General features: G+C 47.2%; 2 protein-coding genes across 3 annotated transcripts; both read left to right on the forward strand.

Moving 5' to 3' along the window:
* Window positions 1–1,151: 1,151 nt before the first annotated feature.
* On the forward strand, window positions 1,152–11,413 carry LOC134515583 (arylamine N-acetyltransferase, pineal gland isozyme NAT-3). Of its 2 annotated transcripts, XM_063334702.1 has the most exons (4): window positions 1,152–1,399; window positions 3,969–4,122; window positions 7,977–8,166; window positions 10,101–11,413. In XM_063334702.1, exon 4 carries the CDS (start codon window positions 10,108–10,110, stop codon window positions 10,978–10,980), a length of 873 nt encoding a protein of 290 aa, XP_063190772.1. In that variant the 5' UTR covers window positions 1,152–1,399; window positions 3,969–4,122; window positions 7,977–8,166; window positions 10,101–10,107; the 3' UTR covers window positions 10,981–11,413. The 2 variants fall into 2 exon arrangements, with proteins under 2 accessions (XP_063190772.1, XP_063190773.1); XM_063334703.1 differs by lacking the exons at window positions 1,152–1,399; window positions 3,969–4,122 and adding an exon at window positions 6,668–6,799.
* A 3,556-nt stretch (window positions 11,414–14,969) lies between these two features.
* Window positions 14,970–19,565, forward strand: LOC134515584 (arylamine N-acetyltransferase, liver isozyme-like). The gene is made up of 2 exons (XM_063334704.1): window positions 14,970–15,008; window positions 17,171–19,565. The coding sequence occupies exon 2, from the start codon at window positions 17,176–17,178 to the stop codon at window positions 18,061–18,063; it is 888 nt and encodes a 295-aa protein (XP_063190774.1). The 5' UTR covers window positions 14,970–15,008; window positions 17,171–17,175; the 3' UTR covers window positions 18,064–19,565.
* The last annotated feature ends 49 nt before the right edge of the window (window positions 19,566–19,614 follow it).

Raw genomic sequence — 19,614 nt, forward strand, 5'->3', positions numbered from 1 at the left:
ACGCAGCGCCCGGCGCTGGGCAGGCTCCGAGCACAACCACCGAGAAAGCAATTAAAAATAACATTAGCGTGAATCGACAAATTTAGCATTGGGTTTGGTCTTGGTGGGACTTCACCGTGTGCGGCTGAACCGTAGGCTTTTCTCTGCGATAGGTCTATTTGTTTTAAATAGGGGAGCAGCAGAGATGTGCCTCCAGCCGCTTAAAAAACAGGTGGTTACTTTTCAAGGACTATTTCACCAGAATTTCATACCACAGCTCCTATTAAATAAAGGTTTGGAAAGGCGGATGATAACCTTCCAGCATGACGACATCCCCAGCGTCCGTCTGAGAGGAAACACTGACCTGGATGTAGCATCAATTCGCAACGGTGGGACGAGGAAAAGAAAGTACCGTCGCTGCTGCTGCGTGGAAATTAGTCGCCTTTTACCTTCTGGGCTGGAAATGCACAGGGTCGATGTCACTTTAATCAGGTTCATCATCCCACAGCAAAGGCTGTTCACCAGTTCAGCTGACCAAGGATCAAACTGGTCCTTGCTGGAAAAAAAATAATCATATTGTGGGTATCGGCGCTGGGGCAGCACAGCAGGCGTGGAGCTGGTTTTTCGGAAAGGGCTGCTTCTTGGCATAGCTTGATTCCTGGAAGATGATTAGATTCAGTAACTTGATTTTTTTTTTTTTTTTCCACAAGATTCACTCAGTTCCCAGCCGAGCAATGCAGAAACGGATGTGATTTTAGATCCCACCAGCTATGACAATTTACCTCGTCAATAGTGAATTTATTTCCCCACTCTGCTCTCCATAATATGGCTCCCTGCATTGCCCGTATTGAAAAACCTGCTTCCCAGCTCCCAGTCCCTCCCGAACCCCTGGAGGTCTGCGTTCCCCCTCCATCCCTCCTCGGGTAGGGCAGCGCCCAGGGTGCCAGTCTGCAAGACCACGGGCCATTTCTCCCAGCTCCACTTGCTCCTGGTGTGAATTCTTTGTCCCCTTTTCCATACACCTGTGGTGCACACGACTCTGTGCTGTTTGTGCCAGCTGTGGGTGCATGGGCAGGTGGAAAAAACAGGTGAAAAGGGTCTATGAAGCGTCCCTGCAGTGCCACTTAGAAGTCGCACCGGTGTCCCCGGCGTGTGCGTAGCAGGGAGGAAAGCCAAGAGCTACAGAGTCCGGGTTGCCACAGTAACCCTTGCTCTACCGCCTTTGGCTTTCACGCTGGGGAAAAAAGCTTTCACTCTGTAAACGCCCAGCTCCGTGGACATGCCTGACACTGGCGATATTTGTGGTGGGGCTATTCATTGCCGAGAATCAATGAAGAGCCCCCCAGGACCATCTTCTTGCTCCTGAATCTTCCCACAACTTCCAGCCTGTCCTTCACACAGCCACAAAACCCCAATAAAGGTAAGTCTGGGGGAGCATTTCGAATCCCAAGCATCTCTCCTTTCTTTTCCCCAGTCGCACTCCTGATTCAGCACTGGGGTGGAGGGAATACGTTGTCATCGCAAACATATATTATTTCTGTGATGCGTGTTAGTGCATTGTAACGAATATGTGTTTTCCGAAGGCACAGTTATTTTTTTTTTCCTTTGCTGTCACTATAACTCTGTATTTCCTACTCTTCACTGAGATAAAAGGTTTCCCTCCCACCTACCTCCAAAAAAAAAATAAAAAAAATAATCTGAGTAATGGCAATGACAGAACTTGTGTAATTGTTCCCGCTTTGCATGTTTCCAGGCTGATTGCCTGAATCAGGGCTGATCCAAATTCCCACTGAAGTCAAGGAGAGCCTTTTCACCGAAACAGCAGCTTTGTTTTGGAGGAGCAGGCTCCGAGCCAGGCGAGTGCAAGCAGCGTTGCTCCATGGTTTGAATAAGGACACGGTGGAATGGTGGAATAAAGGGGACTCCATGGTGGAATAAGGACAATTTAACCCCGCTGAGGATGGGGCTTGGTGGGTTCATTGCAAAAATAATTGCTTATAAATGGTGATTTAGGCATATGTACAAAGATTGTTTTTTCAGAGCTAATATATGTGTGTATATATAAAAATATATAAATTGCCCAGTAATATAGATTAGATTACTATGTGGAGAACATATGAATTATAACGCCAAGATATTTTCCATTTAGGAAAATTAAGGGATACATCACTTTGAGATGTTCTTTCTGTTGCTTCGTATCCCAGTTGCAGAAATACTGCAAGTGTTTTGTCAGGACCTCTCTGCTGTCCCAAACGTGAGCTCCCCAAAGGAATTTCAGAGGGCTGAGAGAACTTCCATTTTTCCCCGCTGTATTCATGCACATGTAGAACTCTCCTTTAGTCACTGCACTTGTTGATTAGCTGGGAATATTTTCCTCTTAAAATATCTCGCAACGATATTCTTTGCATACGGTAGACAGGTTTGGATATCCAGGCGTTTACGTGCCTGATAATGGTAGAGACTGTTGACTTGTGAATCCTCTTTGGGCAGGCAGGTCATACCGAAGTGGGTGGAATTACGTGTGCCCGGGTCACAGGCTATTGTATATATTGGTTTAGCAACTGTACAGAATTTTTGCAGATGAGCAGCTAATTAAGTTTAATGGAATGTCTTATGTTCACTTTTGGGCTAGACCAACATAGCGTCTTTATTTTCAAATGAGGCCTTTCTCTCCCCGCCCAGGAAAATGCTTTGCCCTGCAATTACTGAGCAGCTACTGATAATGGCGAAAATGTGGTGAAATTAAAGAGAATCATAAACTGGTCTTTAGCAACTGAGTATTTCCCTGTAGACCATCTGCTTTGTTCACAGGCTCTGCTGTGGATGCCCATTTTGCCTGGCTGCACCTCTGTAATATTCAGCCCCAAATTTTTCCAAATTTTCCCATTTGGAAAATGTCCAAATTAGGCCTTTGACAGCAGGACTCTGTCTCAGGCTCCAGTCAGCAACGCCGATGGCCCGTTACACATTACATTGTCGCGCTTCCCTTCAGCAATGACAGCACAATATGATGGCAATTATTAACTGGTTAATCATGGGAGCATTTATCTGCACAAAAAAAAAAAAGCCAGTAAAATGGAATATATCCAATTTCTAGATAGGACATTGAAATGAAGAGAGAAAAATTAATGTCCTGGGTCTCCAAAGGTGCTGTGGGTGCGTAGTGCTCTGGGAAGCACTGGGGTGTTCCCGAGGCAGCGTGTGCAATGGTGGGATGCTGAGAGAGGGAGGCAACTTGTGCACTTGCAAAGCTAAGCTGTAAAAGTGAAATCTCAGGCATCTGTGGCACTGGGTGTCCGAGCTCCCTGGGAGGTTGCCGAGAGGCGATCCCCACCTCCCGATGATTTTGGGAGGGAGCTGGAGCCCTGTGCCTGGGGCTGGATGGACCCGCACTGCCCAGCGTGGCAGGAAGCAGCGGTGCTGTGTGATAACGCAGTAGTTTGAACTTTCAGGAAGGGGGAAAAAAAACCCCAAAACTCAACCCGCTATTTGCTGACATTCATGGTGGGAATGAACGACGAGCCACCTCCTGCTCGCCAGGAGGGTGCCCTGACCGGAGTCGCTGGCTCTGCCCTGGGCCCCAGGGAGGAGAGATGGTTTCTGATCCTCTTCCTGATGAGCTGAATTTCTTCTTTGAAACCACTGACGTGTGACCCCGCTGGTGCTCTCTTACCTCCGGTCCGGTAAGGAGCATTTTGGACATCGCTTGTGGGAGCTGAGGAGGGGGAAGAATCAGACGTGGAAGAAAGGAGTGCAAACATCATCTGCTTCTTGCAGATGTGCATTGCTCCAAACGCTCAGCATGGAAAGGGCTGGGGTCTGCCGACCCCTTGCAGGAGCTCCCTTCCCTGCCTGGAATGGGGGACCCCCCTCCTTGCCTGCCCATACAAGTTGACCGCCTGGTTCTGCCTTATCAGCACGTCCAAGTGATGCATCAGAAAAATGTGTCTGAATGTGGCAGAGTGAGTTTTGGTTTATTTTGCTTCCAGAATCAGTTACACTTCAGACCCCAGAGGAGACCCCTGCTAACTGTTGACCAGCTTGTCTTGAACCGGACCCTTCAGAAGGAAAAACCAGAGGAGTCTGTGGCCATGGGGATTGTGGACGTACCGGGTGGGCAACAGGAAAAGTACGTGAGCCCAGGTAGGACAGCATTTTTCTCGTGAAGCAGCTAGTGGGGATGGGGCAAAGCTGGCCAAAGAGGTACTTCAAAAGCCTGAGTTACCCAAAATGTTTGGTAAAGAGTTCACTGTCCGCAGTGGCCCTGGGCAAGGTGGGCAATTGGATACGGAAAGCTCCCAGGCTGTTAACCAGGCTACTGTCTTCTCCTCCAGCCCCTTCTCCAGCTACTGGGACAAGCAGTGTTCGTACACATGCACCATCTTGCTCTTCTTGTCTTCTTCATCCTTCTCTTCAATGCTCTCCACCACTCCACCAGGCCAGCAAACCTCTGCTACCACGGCTTGGAGCCTCCCCAGCCGCTCACCAGCCCTCGCAGACTCACTTACCAGCAAGTTCAGAGAAACTAGCACAATTCTTTGCTTTCCAGTCTTCAGAACTTTCTCCTCAACGTTTTCTTAGTTTGACAACAGTGCTGGTATCTTCAGGAGAGGTGAACCGTGAGACGGAGACAGTAACAGCACGTTGAGGGTGCGGTTATTGCTTGTGAAATGGAAGACAACTTCTCCTTCCTAATATCCACCCCGGAGCACTGTGCTGGGGTGGCAGAAGCAGCTATAGGGTGTCCCCACAGCGCTGTGACCACACTGCAACGAGGATCCCACCCCGATGTGTCCCACCGCAGCTGTCTCAATAATAACAGCCAGATGCACAGGCAGGTTTTTCATCAAAGCAGTTACTTAAAATGTTTTTTTTTTTGCTTCAAACCCTCTATGAGATAAAGCCATTCATGTAGAAAAGCCGATTGTTCCCCTTGTAATGGAATTTAACTGAATTACGACCACTTACATGTTAGAGATTTATGCTGAAACCCTCAGGAGTGGAAGGCCCTACAGACCAATGTGGTCTCTCCGGTCTGCATTAACACCCTTGGCGTTGGCTTGTGTGAAAAACCTCATATTGGCAGGGTAAAGGTAAGCAGAGGAGATAATTTCTGACACTCACCAGCCCTTGGAAAGATGCCTCAGATAGTGGAAACACCAGAATTTAGATTTGGTTTCTTCGTCACCGAGAAAAAGCCAAGCAAAGTCCATCACAGCCACTCCCTTCTGTGATCCCACGGGAAAAAGGTGCTGCCATGGTTGCGGGCACATCCTTCGGCCGGGGGCGTGGACGCCACCAAAACTGCACGTGATGGATGCTGCGGACACAAATCCGGAAAGATGCGTAGCCACAGCTATTTGATGTCTATAATTACATAAGGAAGGCAATGAATATAAAGCGTGAGGGAGGTGTGCCATTATGAATATGTTTATAGGCTGTGAATATTATTTACCAGCCTTGTACCCGGGCAGCCTGCTTCTGTTAAATTCCCTTTGGAAATAAAAGGCTAGAGCCAGCCGCTTGGCTCAGGGTGCGCAGCATTCCCCTTCCCAGTGACTCAGAGCTCAGCGGGACAGGAGAATCTGACCTTGTGTAAGAATTTAAGATTTTATACTGATTCCATTTGAAACACCTCGATTGTTTTATTACTTTGAAAGTCTCTTCTCTCCTCCCCACCAAACCCAGATAATTAAGTAGAATACCATATAATACGTATATTAAACATCCAGTAATATAATTAATATAATATAATATAATATAATATAATATAATATAATATATAATAAATATAATATACCTTGCTCTGTTATACAGCCCATCACAGAGGTTGTTATGAAGGGGAGGTGTTTAACAGTGAGCAGACACTTGACTGTTACCCCAAACAGGGCACCCTATGCTTTTACTTCCCCAGGCAAATATTGCAGCCTGTAATACTCGGTTCAAGCAGGGAGGGAGGGATATTTGATGCAGCCTCTCGGGAGAGTTTGGATGAGAGAAAGATTTCAGTAATAAATTAAATGTTGTCAGCAGTTTAAATTTGTAAATAAATAAAAGCCAGTGCAATGACTTTGAGGGTCTTCTGGGAAAAGCTCAACCGGCTTCGGCTCCTGCCAAGGCTGGGAAACTGCGTTACAGTGTCCAGGTAGACAGCAGTGTCCTTTCCACGGACATTCCCGTTTGCACCTTCACCCCGCGGTCCCGCTCCCTGCAACCCTGAGCTGAGCTTTGCCCTTTGCTGCTTGTGGGGACGGGTACTGGCACATCGTGGCCACATTACCCAACAGCCACGGCTGCAGTTTATTGCCCCCACCGAGCCTGAAATTATCCCCAGCAATGTGGCATAGAAGTGAAATGCAGACTCCAGCGTCAGTATCAGCTTTTTCTTACCTTTAGTGCTCATTGGGTGAGCTTTGCCCTCTGATGGCCCTGGGCACGCCTAGGGAGAATGACAGCGCGTGGTTTTAATGATTGAGGAGCAAAACGTGCAGGATGGCAAGAAAGAGGAGAGTGATGCAGAACGATGGCATGGGATAGTGTGTTGGGATGGGAATGCGAAAGACACGGGAAGAAAATGCTCAATATCAGACCTACGTTATAGGGACAGAAGTGGAGAAAAGCTGAGGACCAAAGTACCAGGAGAAATGGGTTTTTCTTCTACTTGGTTAGAACACACTTGTGTCTTAACAGGACCCCAAAGTCATCTGGAACAGGTCCCCAGCCACTTCGCATGTTTGCCAAGAGTCCACTTCTGGCACCGCCTGTGGTCCCAAATGGCTCTGGGCAAGGAACACGGCCGGGTCTGCTCGCACATCGCACGGTGAGGGCTCCGTGGGCTTCTTTTGGGTACGGTTCCCACCAGGACTGCAGGTCTGACTGCATTTGACTTCTCTTTGTCAAAATGAGGGGCCCTTAGCCTGTGGGAAGAGAAGATATCATTCCACATCCAGCCAGATCCACCCAGGAATATGAACTTTCTCTTTGTACCAAATTGGATCTGCCCAGAGGAGCCCGGCGAGGGCAGGCAACCCATTCTCCTCAGCGCCTCTCCACTTGGGCATCGGCTCTCGCTTGCAGGGTCAAACACCGGCCACTGATGGGATGATAAAGAGCCAAATTTTGATACGGGAGTGGAGCTGTGTAATGAGTTACCACGGACATCTCCGTTTGGTCTGATTTATTGTGTCTGCTAATTATTCCAATAAATCAGCGTTTGAATGAAACTTGCCGTTGATACTAAATGCGAAGGACTGGAACTACTGTTGGGGAACTAATGGGAAAGAATCCAGCCGTATATATGAGAGAAGTAATAAGACTTAGCTTGGCAAAATGCAAGCAACATTTGTAGATACAAAAGCAGTGTGAAACACACCCAAAGGCTGGAGCTCCCTATGTGTTAGCACTCCATAGCCCTCACGTTGCCAGTAGCATCTTCACCGCCACGACGTCCTCGGGTGCTACTTGTGGGCAAAGACCAAAGACGACACGCTGCCGCCCCAGTGCTTTCTTACAGTCTCTGAAATTTACTGTAATAAAAAAAAAAAATGCCCGTAAATCACAGAGAGCGAATTAAGCAAAGGCAGTGCTGACATTCTGGTGCGTGCTGGTTTTGGGGCAACGGGCACAAATTATGGTGCCAAAATCTCGCTGCTTTTCGGAAACAGCGCAAAACCCTTCTCAGATTGAATGCACGCAAGGTTTCTTCCCCACGTTTCCAAACAAATAGTAACCTAATACCTGTGGGGAAAAAAAATATAAATATATATTTATTACCTGAGTGCATTCAGCTAGCTACTGGAATAAAGAAAAGCGCCCTTTTCGTCAGAGCCCAAGGTAGCCCCTGCAGAAAGCATGAAATGAGTGACCCGGCGACGCAGCCTCTGCTCTAATAACGACCAGGTTTTGAGTGTGTGTTAAGTCAGTGCTGCTGGTTTTGCTCGCTCACTCCAGCTCTCACGCTCCACCCTTCTGCTTTTTTTTTTTTTTTTTTTTTTCAGCTTTTGCAATCTGACAGAGGCGGGTGAAAGCAACTTAAGGCAAAAGACATTCCCTTGAAGAGGAGCAGGAGAACAGCCCTCGAGCCCTGTCTGCGCTAGGTAAAGGACAGCCAGCCACATCCCTTGCTTTAGCCTAAAAGCATCCCCCCAAACCCCGGAGAGAACGCTGGCAGTTGAACTGATTTTCCAGGTAAGCCTTTTTTTTAAACACCCCGAATCTTGGTTAGCTGAGCGCTCCTGAACCAGGAAGTTAAATCTATTTGAACAGACTGAAACACTGCCGTGTTTTGTCACAGCAGAAAATGGTGTAACTGCAGAGTGGGGAATGCTCAGCCGCTCGGTGTAATAGATGATACGCTGGTTTATTTACTCGGTTATCCACCTCAAGCAGACTGGGATTTCACGCCCTCTGACTTATTTCAGACACCACAGCTGAAAGGGCCTTATAAACACCCGCAAGAGATGGACAGACAGACAGAAAACCCCCACCCCGACGTCTTCCCTTTAAGTAAAAGTTACTATTCGTGTTTTGCCTGCTGTGGCAAAGCGAAAGAACGGGAGCGAGAAAAGGGAAGAACAGCTCATTGCTGGTGATGCTGGTTTAAAGTTCACATGGCAAGAACTAAGTTTCTGCCAAGTTTTCAAAAATGAATAGAGTTGTAGCTCTGAGGCTCTGGGGAAAAGCTGGGGAAGGAGCCAAAAGCTGAACAAAGAGAATCCCTCGACTAATCATCCGATGCTCTTAACCGGATGGTGGGTCAGTCAGGCCTGCTTGCTGGAGGCCGGAGATGTGGTGGTGGCCAGGAGGCGATAGTTACAGATTTCTGTAACGCTTCTATCCTAAAGGTTAGGAATTGTGGGAAGCCAAACCAGGTCACCCTCTGCTTCACCAGGATATTTTCATTTCCACATGGGAATGTTTCATTTTCATTGCTTTGTTTACATATCGAAAGTGTCTTTCCAAAATTCCAGTCCAATTTGGAGCGAGACATTTATCATCAGATTGGGAACTTAATCCTGTTGGAACAGTTGGATTTAGGGTTTTTTCCTTAAGAATCATACACAGGAACTTGAGAACATTTGGGGACCTCTCAGGTCAATAATCTGGACAACATCCGCCTTACTCAGAAATTTAGCGGTGCCTGGGGAGGAATAACGAAAGCACTTGGCTACATCAAAATCCCGTTCTTGTTTCCTCACCACCAAGGGCTGGGGCTGCTTCCCACCCCCGTGGCTTGTGAAACACAGCCTCTGCTGAGCCCTTCTGCCACGGCTGGTCCCTCACCCAGGGACCGCCACCCGCCGCTGGGGAGACTACGCATTGAAGGAGCAAATGCATCCCAAAAAAGTGATGTCAGAAAATGTCAGGCCCCCTGAAAACTTGTAGTTTTGGCCCAAATCTTGGTTTCCTCCCGCTGCTGGCTTAGGGCTGTGATTAGGAAAGCTGGGGAGCTAAGCTGTGCTGCCGGGAGGTGGCTCACCGCAGATGCAGCAAAAAAACCCCTCCCACGTCTTTTTCTCCCCTAAAAAAACCCTTCTGCGCTCCAGGCCACGTCTGCTGCCGCCAGCACGGAGAACAGGAGCAGGTGAGACCAGCTCATGCCAGGCTGCCTAAATGATGAAGGAAGTATCGTCCAGGGCAGATTTATTTCAGCTTTGGTTGCAAAGCAGGCTCTGGATTGTTCTGTAAGAGTGGGAGGGTTTCTTTTCTTCTGCTGCTTTGCTGACTCAAACCATGAGTAAAGCAGTTCAGATCTGGCGAGTCTCAGTTCCTATAATTTCTAGCGGGAAGGAGCGCTGCTACTGTTTTTGTTCCTTCCTATGGAGATTTGTAGCTTTGCTGGGCAGGAACTCTCTGCTGAAATGTGCTTAGCACAGCTGGAGCTTCTCGTCACAGCTGTAAAAGAAACAATTAAAAATAACATTTGTGCTCATCAGCAGTGTCCCATTGGCTTCCCTCAGCGCTAATACTCCCACTCCGCTGCCTTTGATTGGGCCATTAGTCAAATCCCGCTCCTCTTCCGAGCAGGCTGCCCATACTGATGAGTGCTCCATTACAAGGGATGGGGAAGAGCCTTCTGTCACTTCTGACAAAACCTGTGATTTCTTTCACCCTTCTCCCAGAGGCAGCATGGACATCAAGGAGTATTTTGCCAGAATTTCTTACCAGGGCTCCTACGATAAGCCGGACCTGGCTACCTTAACGGATATATTCCAGCACCACATCCAAGCCGTCCCTTTTGAAAACCTCAGCATCCACTGTGGGGAAAGCATTGAGCTGGACCTGGAAGCGACTTACAACAAGATAGTGAGGAAGAAACGCGGGGGCTGGTGCATGGAAAACAACCACCTTTTATCTTGGGTCCTGAAAACCCTCGGCTACGATGTCACCCTCCTGGGATCAAAAGTTTATGTCCCGGAGTATGATGCATATGCAGATGAAATTGATCACCTGCTGCTAAAAGTGGTGCTTGACGGCAAATCCTACATCGTGGATGGTGGGTTTGGGATGGTCTACCAGATATGGCAGCCGTTGGAGTTGATTTCGGGGATAGACCAGCCCCAGACCCCTGGGGTCTTTCGCTTGCTGGAGGAGAGCGGGGTCTGGTACCTCGAGAAGGTGAAAAGGAAGCAGTGGGTTCCCAACCAAACCGTCTCCACTTCCCACAACGTGGAAAAAGAAGTTTGCCGTCGGGTTTATCTCTTTACCCTTCAGCCACGAGACATCGAAGAGTTCAGAGACCGCAACGCCCACCTGCAGACAGCGCCGGACTCGCTCTTTGTGACAAAGTCCATGTGCAGCCTGCAGACCCCCGATGGCGTCCGGGTTCTGGTGGGGTGGAAACTCACCGAGATAAAGTACAATTATAAGGATAATATGGATCTGGTGGAAATCAGAATCGTTGCAGACGAAGAAATGGAGAAAACACTGAAAGACAAATTCAATGTAACACTAGACAAGAAATTTGTACCCGTCAATACAAGCAGGTTGTCTCTGTTTTAACTCACTGCCTGAATTATAATTCAATCCAGTGGCATTACATGCAATCCTTCCCCCTATTTCTGATAAGCATCTAAAGGTTAAGCTTTCTCTTTCCATCTACACCAGTGTAAGGCAGAACGTATTAGCATGAATCTGGAAAAGAAATTGATTTTCACAACTGCTCCTGCATCTCTTTTTGGTTTGGGTACAAATAATTTCTTCCTAGCTCAATCAAATCACTGCCCTTCTGTCTGTGCTTAGCTGGAAGCAGGCTCTGGCTGTTCCCTACTCCTTTCATCTCTTAAAAGCTTTTCCAAATACACCCAGAGTAGCAGGGCAGAGCGATGGAGCTGTATGTCTTGTTCTTTATTACTTTGCACTGCCACCTGGGGAAAATCATACCCACCTCTTAAATGAAGTCCGTATTATTTTGGGAATTTAATAGCCAGAAAAACAAAGACATCCAGTGTCGAGTTTGCTGTAGTTAAGCCACAAGCCTGTTCTTTTTGCTCTTGCATTCACAACACCTTCTCAGGCGGCAGTCAGAGAGTCCCACGCCTGTGCCACACTGTGCGGATACTTACGGACAGGCTATTTATGGCCTAAAACCAATGATGAGAAATATTAGCAGCCAATTCTGTCTTGTTTCAGGCTTTACACAACTCCTCTCAGTGACATAACCAAACAGCAGCATTTCTTTGAACTGAAAGCATCTCCCACCCATTTCGCTTGCTCCCACCCAGCAGCGGACTGCTGGGAATACACGCTCCTCTTGCCAGACTCGGCTCCAAGTGTTATTGCACATTAATTATCATGGCAGAAGTCAAATACATGCGCAGAGTTATTTTTCGGAAACATATCTGTTCTACTGAGGATGTGTTTGCAGTGATACTAATTATATTGATATAAGGCGAAACGATGAATCTTAATCAGATACCTAAAGGCTAAGATTTTTAGTATGAGAAATTACTCAAATGTAATCACTTTGCCCTTTGAGATGATGCTTGATGTTCCTTTATGTACAAATCATGGAAGTATTACAACTATGCACTTATAATTAAGTAAATTATATAAGTGAATTACAATTAAATAAAAAAAATCAAGACTTACAAAGTAGTATTCAGCTGTTTTTTCCCCAAGTTACAGCAGGTATCCCCAAAGTAAAAAATATTCATTAATCACTGCAGTTGCCCTGATTATTTGCATGTGCTAATATTTTGCAGTTAAGGCTTTAAAAAACGCAATAACTCACTGAGCCTTTTTTATTTATTATGCAATATGTGCAGCTTTCTATTACTAGCAATTTATAGTTAATAAAAGCTGTTCTGCAGGTTCACAACGTATTTCATAGAGACACAGTGAGTTTCCCAAAAACCCCTGTTTTCCCAGAGTCAAACACATCCACATACGCTTGGCTGCATGTGTGCAACAGTCCCTTACAGCGCATGAGGGCCCCCGATCCTACAGGGCAATAAAATGTTAACAAACAACTGCCCCTGTAGTGGCTTGCAGAAGAAAAAAGGGCTTCTTATAACGTGGACCAGCAGTTTGGAACACAGATGGTAAGAAACTGTCCCAGGACCTGGCTTGTTTGCAAGAATCACAGTATGTGTTGGGTTGGAAGGGACCCTCAAAGGCCATCTAGTCCAACCCCCCTGCAGCCAGCAGGGACATCTTCAACTAGATCAGGTCGCTCAGAGCCTCATCAAGCCTGCCCTTGAACATCTCCAGGGATGGGGCCTCCACCACCCCTCTGGGCAACCTGGGCCAGTGTCTCACCACCCTCATTGTAAAGAACTTCTGCCTAATGTCTCATCTAAACCTGCCCCGCTCTAGTTTAAACCATTGCCCCTCGTCCTATTGCTACGTGCCCTTGCAAACAGCCCCTCCCCAGCTTTCTTGTAGGCCCCCTCCAGGTACTGGAAGGCTGCTAGAAGGTCTCCTCGGAGCCTTCTCTTTTCCAGGCTGAACAACCCCAAGCTGTGTCCTTCTTTGGTCCCCACGTCACTGGAAGAGCTGAAGGAGCCAAACTGGATGGGTTTACCCTCGCAGCAGCCTGGCGGCTGGGGCAGAGCATCGGGATGGAGGGAGGTAAAAGCCCAGCCAGGTCTGGCAGAGGTGCGGGGTGGGAGAAGGGCCATGGCAGAGCCAACAAGCTCCATCGTTTATGGGAACAGACATAGGGAACACCTAGAAAGGGCTGGCCCGTTCCTCACCCCACACCTGGGTGATTTCGTGCTTCGGGCTGTTTCATAGGCTCAGGTGAAGGAGCAGGGTGTCACGTCCCATTACCCCAGAGATTCAGCGTGTGAAAGGCAAACAATAATAGGAAAAAACCCACTTTCCTTTCAGCTGACTCATCCCCTTGAGCGTGTGCCCCATCCGCTGCTCCGGCTGCTGCCCGCTCCGTGGCACAGAGTTCAGCGCCGCCCGCCCTCCTGCTCAGCACACCCACGGACGCAGATTTTATTGCTGAGCAATCGAACGAAGCTCGCTGTTGGAAGGGGATAAAAAAGAGGCTGTTCATCTCAGATTGCACTAGTTTGCTTTTTTCCTTATCACTAACTTCGGAGGCAAACTCTTAAAGGCATCGCAGGCTGAGGGAGCACAGCGCTCTCCGGGAGCAGCACCCTCGCTGCCGAAGGAGGGGGATTCTCTCTGAACCCAAGGGGATTTAGACAGCTGAATGACTTTGCAGATCTGACCTTGTTGCTTTGGGGGTCTGGTATCAGCTGCAAAGAATAGCCCAGTGCGGTGCGATTAAGTCAACAGTTGCCATCCCCCACCAATAAATCAGTGACTTCTTGGTTTGGATTACTATCTCTTTGTTGTAAGTCACTTCCCACAGGGATCCAAGGCCACATGAGTGTCAACAATGTAAAATCCGTATCAAAATTAGCACTATTGCTTTGCTGCTTCAGCATAGGTGCACCTACCAAGGTGCCCCAGAGACTGAAGGACTGGGGTGACCTGCGGGGTTGAGGACGGGGTTATCGCCACTCGCACAGGTTGCTTGCACTCCCCATATTGTATTTCTCCTTTGCATTCCTGGAAGGCTTCAGTTCTCAATGGGAGATTAAAATCTACTCAATATTGTAAGCAATTTGGGGACTGGATACCTTTCAGGCTGCCCGTACAGCACCTAACACAATGAATTGTGTGACAGGGCTTTCTACACGTACGTCAATACAAATAAACAGACCCATCAGAGCACAAAATGTTATAGAAGAAGAAACTCTCTCCCCTCTTCTCCTGCTCTGCTGGAGGATAACGCTGTCCCTGCCAGGCAGTAAAGGCAGCCTGGACCTTTAAGAGCGGCAGTTCCCAGTACAACCCTTGCTGGGAACTTTGGAGCAGACCCGAGCGGAAAGCCGGAGCTCGCTGGCTGAGAGGTAAGTGCCCGAGTGTCTGATCTTTAACTGCACCCTGCGGCCGCGGGCCAGCCTGTTTGGAGAAGCCCACCTTTGTGTGTCTGCATACCATATGCTTTGCGCTGTGGGCATATTAGCAAAGTATAAATGACGGCAACCCCAGGGCTGGCAGCATGCGTTGCATTGCAAGGACGTTGTCCAAATACAAAGATCAAGTGCTCGAGACTTAAACTAACCCCTTTACGCTGAGCCAGAGCATATGAAAACCCCAGCTCCTGCCTTGCACTGTAGCTTAAAATCAAATAAATGGTATAGGCGTGTGCAAGGGGATCCAACCTCAGAAGCCTCTCATGAATTTTAGCAGAGAAGAACGATTCAGCCTAATTACGAAAGGACACGGTCATCCCCAAGGACGCTTGCAGACAGGCAGAACTAAGGTCCGAATCTCGCTGCCCACCACGCTGCTCCTGCGGGAGAACATGAGTCAATGCTGACGGGAGCCCGGCCGCCGTGGGAGCACAAGGAAACAAGGCTGAGATCTGGGCGCAGGCTTAAGATCCTCGGCAACCCGGTTTTGGAACGCGAAGTGTCCCTGGGCGAGGGCTTGCTCGCTGCTGCAGCCCCATCGCTAGCGTGGTGGGAATGGCTACGCCAAGAAGAAAAGCTGCCCCCGGGAAGGTGAGGGAGTGAACGCCGGGCTCCGCGAACGCTCCCCAACGCCACTGATTTCCTACTGCAGCTTTATTACACTTCAGCCTCTTTAAGCATTCATTGAGATCAGAGCCCCATTCCTCAGCCACCACGAGGATGGCTCTGCTATACAGGCTTCAGATTGATGAGGGGGGGCAGCTGGGGAAACTGAGGCACGGGCTGCGAATTTCCCAAAATACCTTTTCCCGAAGCCTCATTGCCAGCACCCCACGGAGGCTCTCAATGGGAAGGGGAGCTGGTTCTACGCTGCACTCTTGCTGGGGTGGTGGGGACACCCAGACCCAGGAGACAGGTTATAGGGAGGGCATCAGGCCGCCTGCTCCTGGCACGGAGCAGGGACTGATCGGTTTTTGCTTGAAAGCAAATTTCAAGCATATCAGACTCACCAGGCTAATGGACTTGTGGGGCTCGACGCCATCACAGGGAAAAGATGTTTCTATCTGGCCACACAAAATGGCTAAAAGCGGGAATAGAAAGAAAAAGGAGGCAGAGGACCACAGGATGAGCTGCCAGCGTATACGTGCGCTGTCTGTTGGGGAGGGAATGGCTTTCTACAACCAGCGTTTCCAAGGAGATCCTGCCAGAGATGAGTGCCCTTGTCCTAAAAAAGGGATGGAAAAAAAACATAAAATGCGGTATCAAAGACACGTTACTGTTTTTTCATGTAGCCTCTTTGGGTCCTTTTGAAGTGAAAATGTTTATTTCTTATTCCCTTATGGGGGTAGTCCTTTATTTTATTACATTTTCCTGTGCTTTTGCATCAGCCAGTCTGAATCCTGGTACGAGCGCAGATCAGGAGCAACACAACTAAGTCAAGTGAGTTGTGCTGCTGGCATCAAAACTGGGGCTAAAGTCTAGAGATTAGGTCATCTGGTGTGCTCACCTGCTGGGGCATTCCCACCTGTGTACTTGACGGGGGAATTTTCAAAGGCTCCCAGCACTCGCCTGAGAGCTGGGATGGACATCAGGTCAAACTGCTGGTCTCCCCTCGGGGAGCAGTTGGACCAAAGCTGAGAGCAGTCACTGGAAGGAAATCATCTCTCCCATCCCATCCACATCAAATGATTTTTTGAAAATCCTCCCAGGGAACGTGTGGCCGATTTCAAGGAGCAAGAAACCCTCAGACCTTTTGGAAATTGATACAGTCCTTAGCAGATTGTGAATCGTTCTGGAAAACAAGTATCTTTGCATGTGGAAAAAAAGCCAAATTAAATATAGATTAAAGGCAAAAGAAATCTTTGCAGATACCAGATGATTCAGTGGATTAGAAGTGTTACAGGGAACCTTTTGCATCTTGGCCACACAGTACCAATGACAGTCTCTGCTAAGAAAAGGAAAGGGGATCAGAGACATGAAGACAGAAAATATATCCAATAATTTGAGCTGAAACTAAGGCCTTTGGTTTGTAAAAGATGGTAAAAGAAACCAAAAGCTGATGAATACGCCTTGAATATATTCTTAGTAATTATCAGTTCCTCTGACCCTTAGGTTAGAAAAATTAACAGTTCCTTCCTTTCAACAGCCAGGGTCAAAGCTGTGTCTGAACTCCACAGGGAAACTAAAGAGATTAAGAAAACAACAATCTACTTCACATGGAAGCCTGTCTAAAACGGTGACACACTGAGATGTTAATCCCAGTTAGCTGTAGCCATGAATGCAAAACCTTTCTGTTAAACTACCTGTGGGATAAAGAAAGAATTGCTTACCTGTTACGGTAAAACAAACGGTAAGAAATTGCTGCGGCTTTTATGCCGGTATGGTCTAGCAGCTTTTCTGCAAACCAGTTGTTTGTCAGTTTTCTAAATTTTTCTGTCATGGGGGACCCTCACCCGGGGCCAGAGATTTGGTTGTGCCACGTGCTATGTCTTCCCATAGGAAAGACATCCACCTGGCTTGAAGGCAACATCCGAGAGGGAGAGCATTACTGTCACCTGCTCCTCTCCTCGTCTCCTTTTTAAGAAATACTGATGACACAGGCAGATCTAGCCTGTGTTCATCTCCTACGAATGGCACGGGTTTCTTTCAAATCCTCAATAAAAGGGCCTAGGCCACATTTGCAGGCTAGTTAATCTGTGCTGCAGAAGTAGGAGTGAACCCCTCAGTAACTGGCTATTTTTCTGCTCACACAGGCAAAATGAACATTCAAGAGTATTTCGCAAGAATTTCTTACAAGGAGTCCCATAAGGATGCAGACTTGCAAACCTTAACAGTCATCTTCCAGCATCACATCCAGGCAATTCCTTTTGAAAACCTCAGCATGCATTGCGGGGAGACCATCAAACTGGATTTACAATCTACTTACGATAAGATTGTGAGAAAGAAACGCGGTGGATGGTGCCTGGAAAGCAACCACCTTTTATTTTGGGCCTTGCAAGAATTAGGGTATGACGTTTGTATTCTTGGAGGAAATAGTTATGAACCAGCGGAGAGGGCATACACTGCTGAGATAAATCACATCCTACTGAAGGTGGTGATCGAGGGCAATTCCTACATAGTAGATGCTGGTTTTGGCGGTGCCTACCAGGCGTGGCAGCCACTGATGCTGATTTCTGGGAAGGATCAACCCCAGATCCCTGGCATCTTCCGCTTCATGGAAGACAACGGCACTTGGTACTTCGAGAAAGTCAAAAGGAAGCATTATATTCCCGAGCAAAGTGTCCCTTTCACTGATACTCCAGAACTGGGGAATATCAGAAAAATATATACATTCACTCTCGAGCCACGACATATAAATGACTTTCAGGAGCTAAACACATACCTACAAGTGTCTCCAGATAACATACTTCAGAAGAAGTCAATCTGCAGTCTCCAGACCGCTGAAGGCCTTTATGCCTTAGTTGGATGGACCTTCACTAAGGTGAAGTATAACTACATGGAGGACGTGGACCTGGTGCAGATCACAACTCTTACAGATGAAGAGGTTGAGAAGACACTGAAAGACAAATTCAATATAGTGCTGGAGAACAAACTTGTACCAGTAAACGTTCGTGGCTTGCCACCTAATTTAGTGGATACAATCTAATTCTAACGCTGTGCTAGATGAGTCTTTAAATATCCAATATAAAAAGCTCTAAAATTAACAGTACTGATGTGATCCTGAAGTTGAGCTAGTGAGATAAACACAAAGCTTGATAAATTCAAGTACATTGCTAATTAATCGCATACACCAATTGCATATTTTTTTCTTGAGCTTCGCCTTCTTTAGGAACAGAGACATCTTACCCACCCCTAATTTGCTCGTACGGAAATTGCTTTTTGACTCTGTAACATTTTGTTCCACCTCTCTCGATCTTGTCTTATTTCAGATATATTTTGTGGCAAAGGAGACCAAAATGATACAGAAGGAGAAGCTGCGTTACTATTTTACACAGGAGACCTCTAACCTTCACAGGTATTATTTCCAATCTTCTCTACAGAGTTTTATAAATTATTCACTTCCTTCAGCAGTCCGAAATAAAAAGTTGAGCTGAATTTGGCCTTCAAAGACCTCATAAAAAAAAGAAAGGTTAAGACTTTCTCAAAACAAGCCACTATTAGGCACGGATTAGCTTATGGTGAAATAAGTTGAAAGACTTGAGTCCTATTCCCTTACCAGAAATTGACTTCAAGTGAGCTATTTATGTAAGGGCACTTAAAAGATCCCAAAAGCTCTCTAATTTTGAGTGTCCAATTTTTCTGAGTTTGATTTTTCTGTGTCTCTGACATCAAAACAAAATCAACAGAAGCTGAGATGATTCGACGGTTTTTAAAAAATGAGGCTTTTGGTGCCAAAAATGGAAATAATCAAAGTTAGATCAACCTTTGCAAACTATGATCTAAATTTTTGGGACCTAACCTTCCTGCGATGTCAAGCGGGCATGACACTATTATAAATAAAACTCTTCGTATTTATTACAAACAGTAGTCTGCACAAAAGCTACCTTAAATAAGTAATACTGCAGATGCACAGGAAAGCACTGGGAAGTTAGGACCTGCCACCGGTGTGGTTTCACGTCGCGTTATACGTAACGCAAAAGCCTTTTACCTTTATGGTACCTGTGGCAGGTACTGTACGGGACGTGTCATTAAAGAGGGCGACAGAAGAGCATCAGCCCTCAGCCGAGGAAAAGGCTTTGATGCTGAAATTAGTCAACGACACAGACTCAAAGGGCACCTGACGTGTCTAAAACTCAGGCGTTTTCCCAGATGCAGTCTAACGGCTCTTTGCCTTCCCAAAAGGGACCTCCGCCTTTCCACCTCCAACAAACGAAGAGGAGAGAATTAACAGTGAGAGAATTAAATAAACAGCCCTGCAACACTTTGAAGATGCGTGAGGCCAAGTTTTTGAGAGGAAATGCATTACTTCGTGCAAATAAATATTTGTCATGGTATTTGTTAGGTGTGGCAGCTCCAAAATAACTACCTGCTGCAGTGGAAGCTTTGAACAGATCGAAAAAAGTTCCTTTGTGGGCAAAGAAGGGTCATTTTTGGGACCCGCAGCCTGTAATACCTTGGCAATTCAGCGCACCCACAAGAAGCAGATGACTATCCTCCACTGCAAAGTGCTGGCTTGCAAAATAACAATAATTTAATT

Source organism: Chroicocephalus ridibundus, chromosome 4, assembly GCF_963924245.1.
Source record: "Chroicocephalus ridibundus chromosome 4, bChrRid1.1, whole genome shotgun sequence".
NCBI lineage: Eukaryota > Metazoa > Chordata > Aves > Charadriiformes > Laridae > Chroicocephalus > Chroicocephalus ridibundus.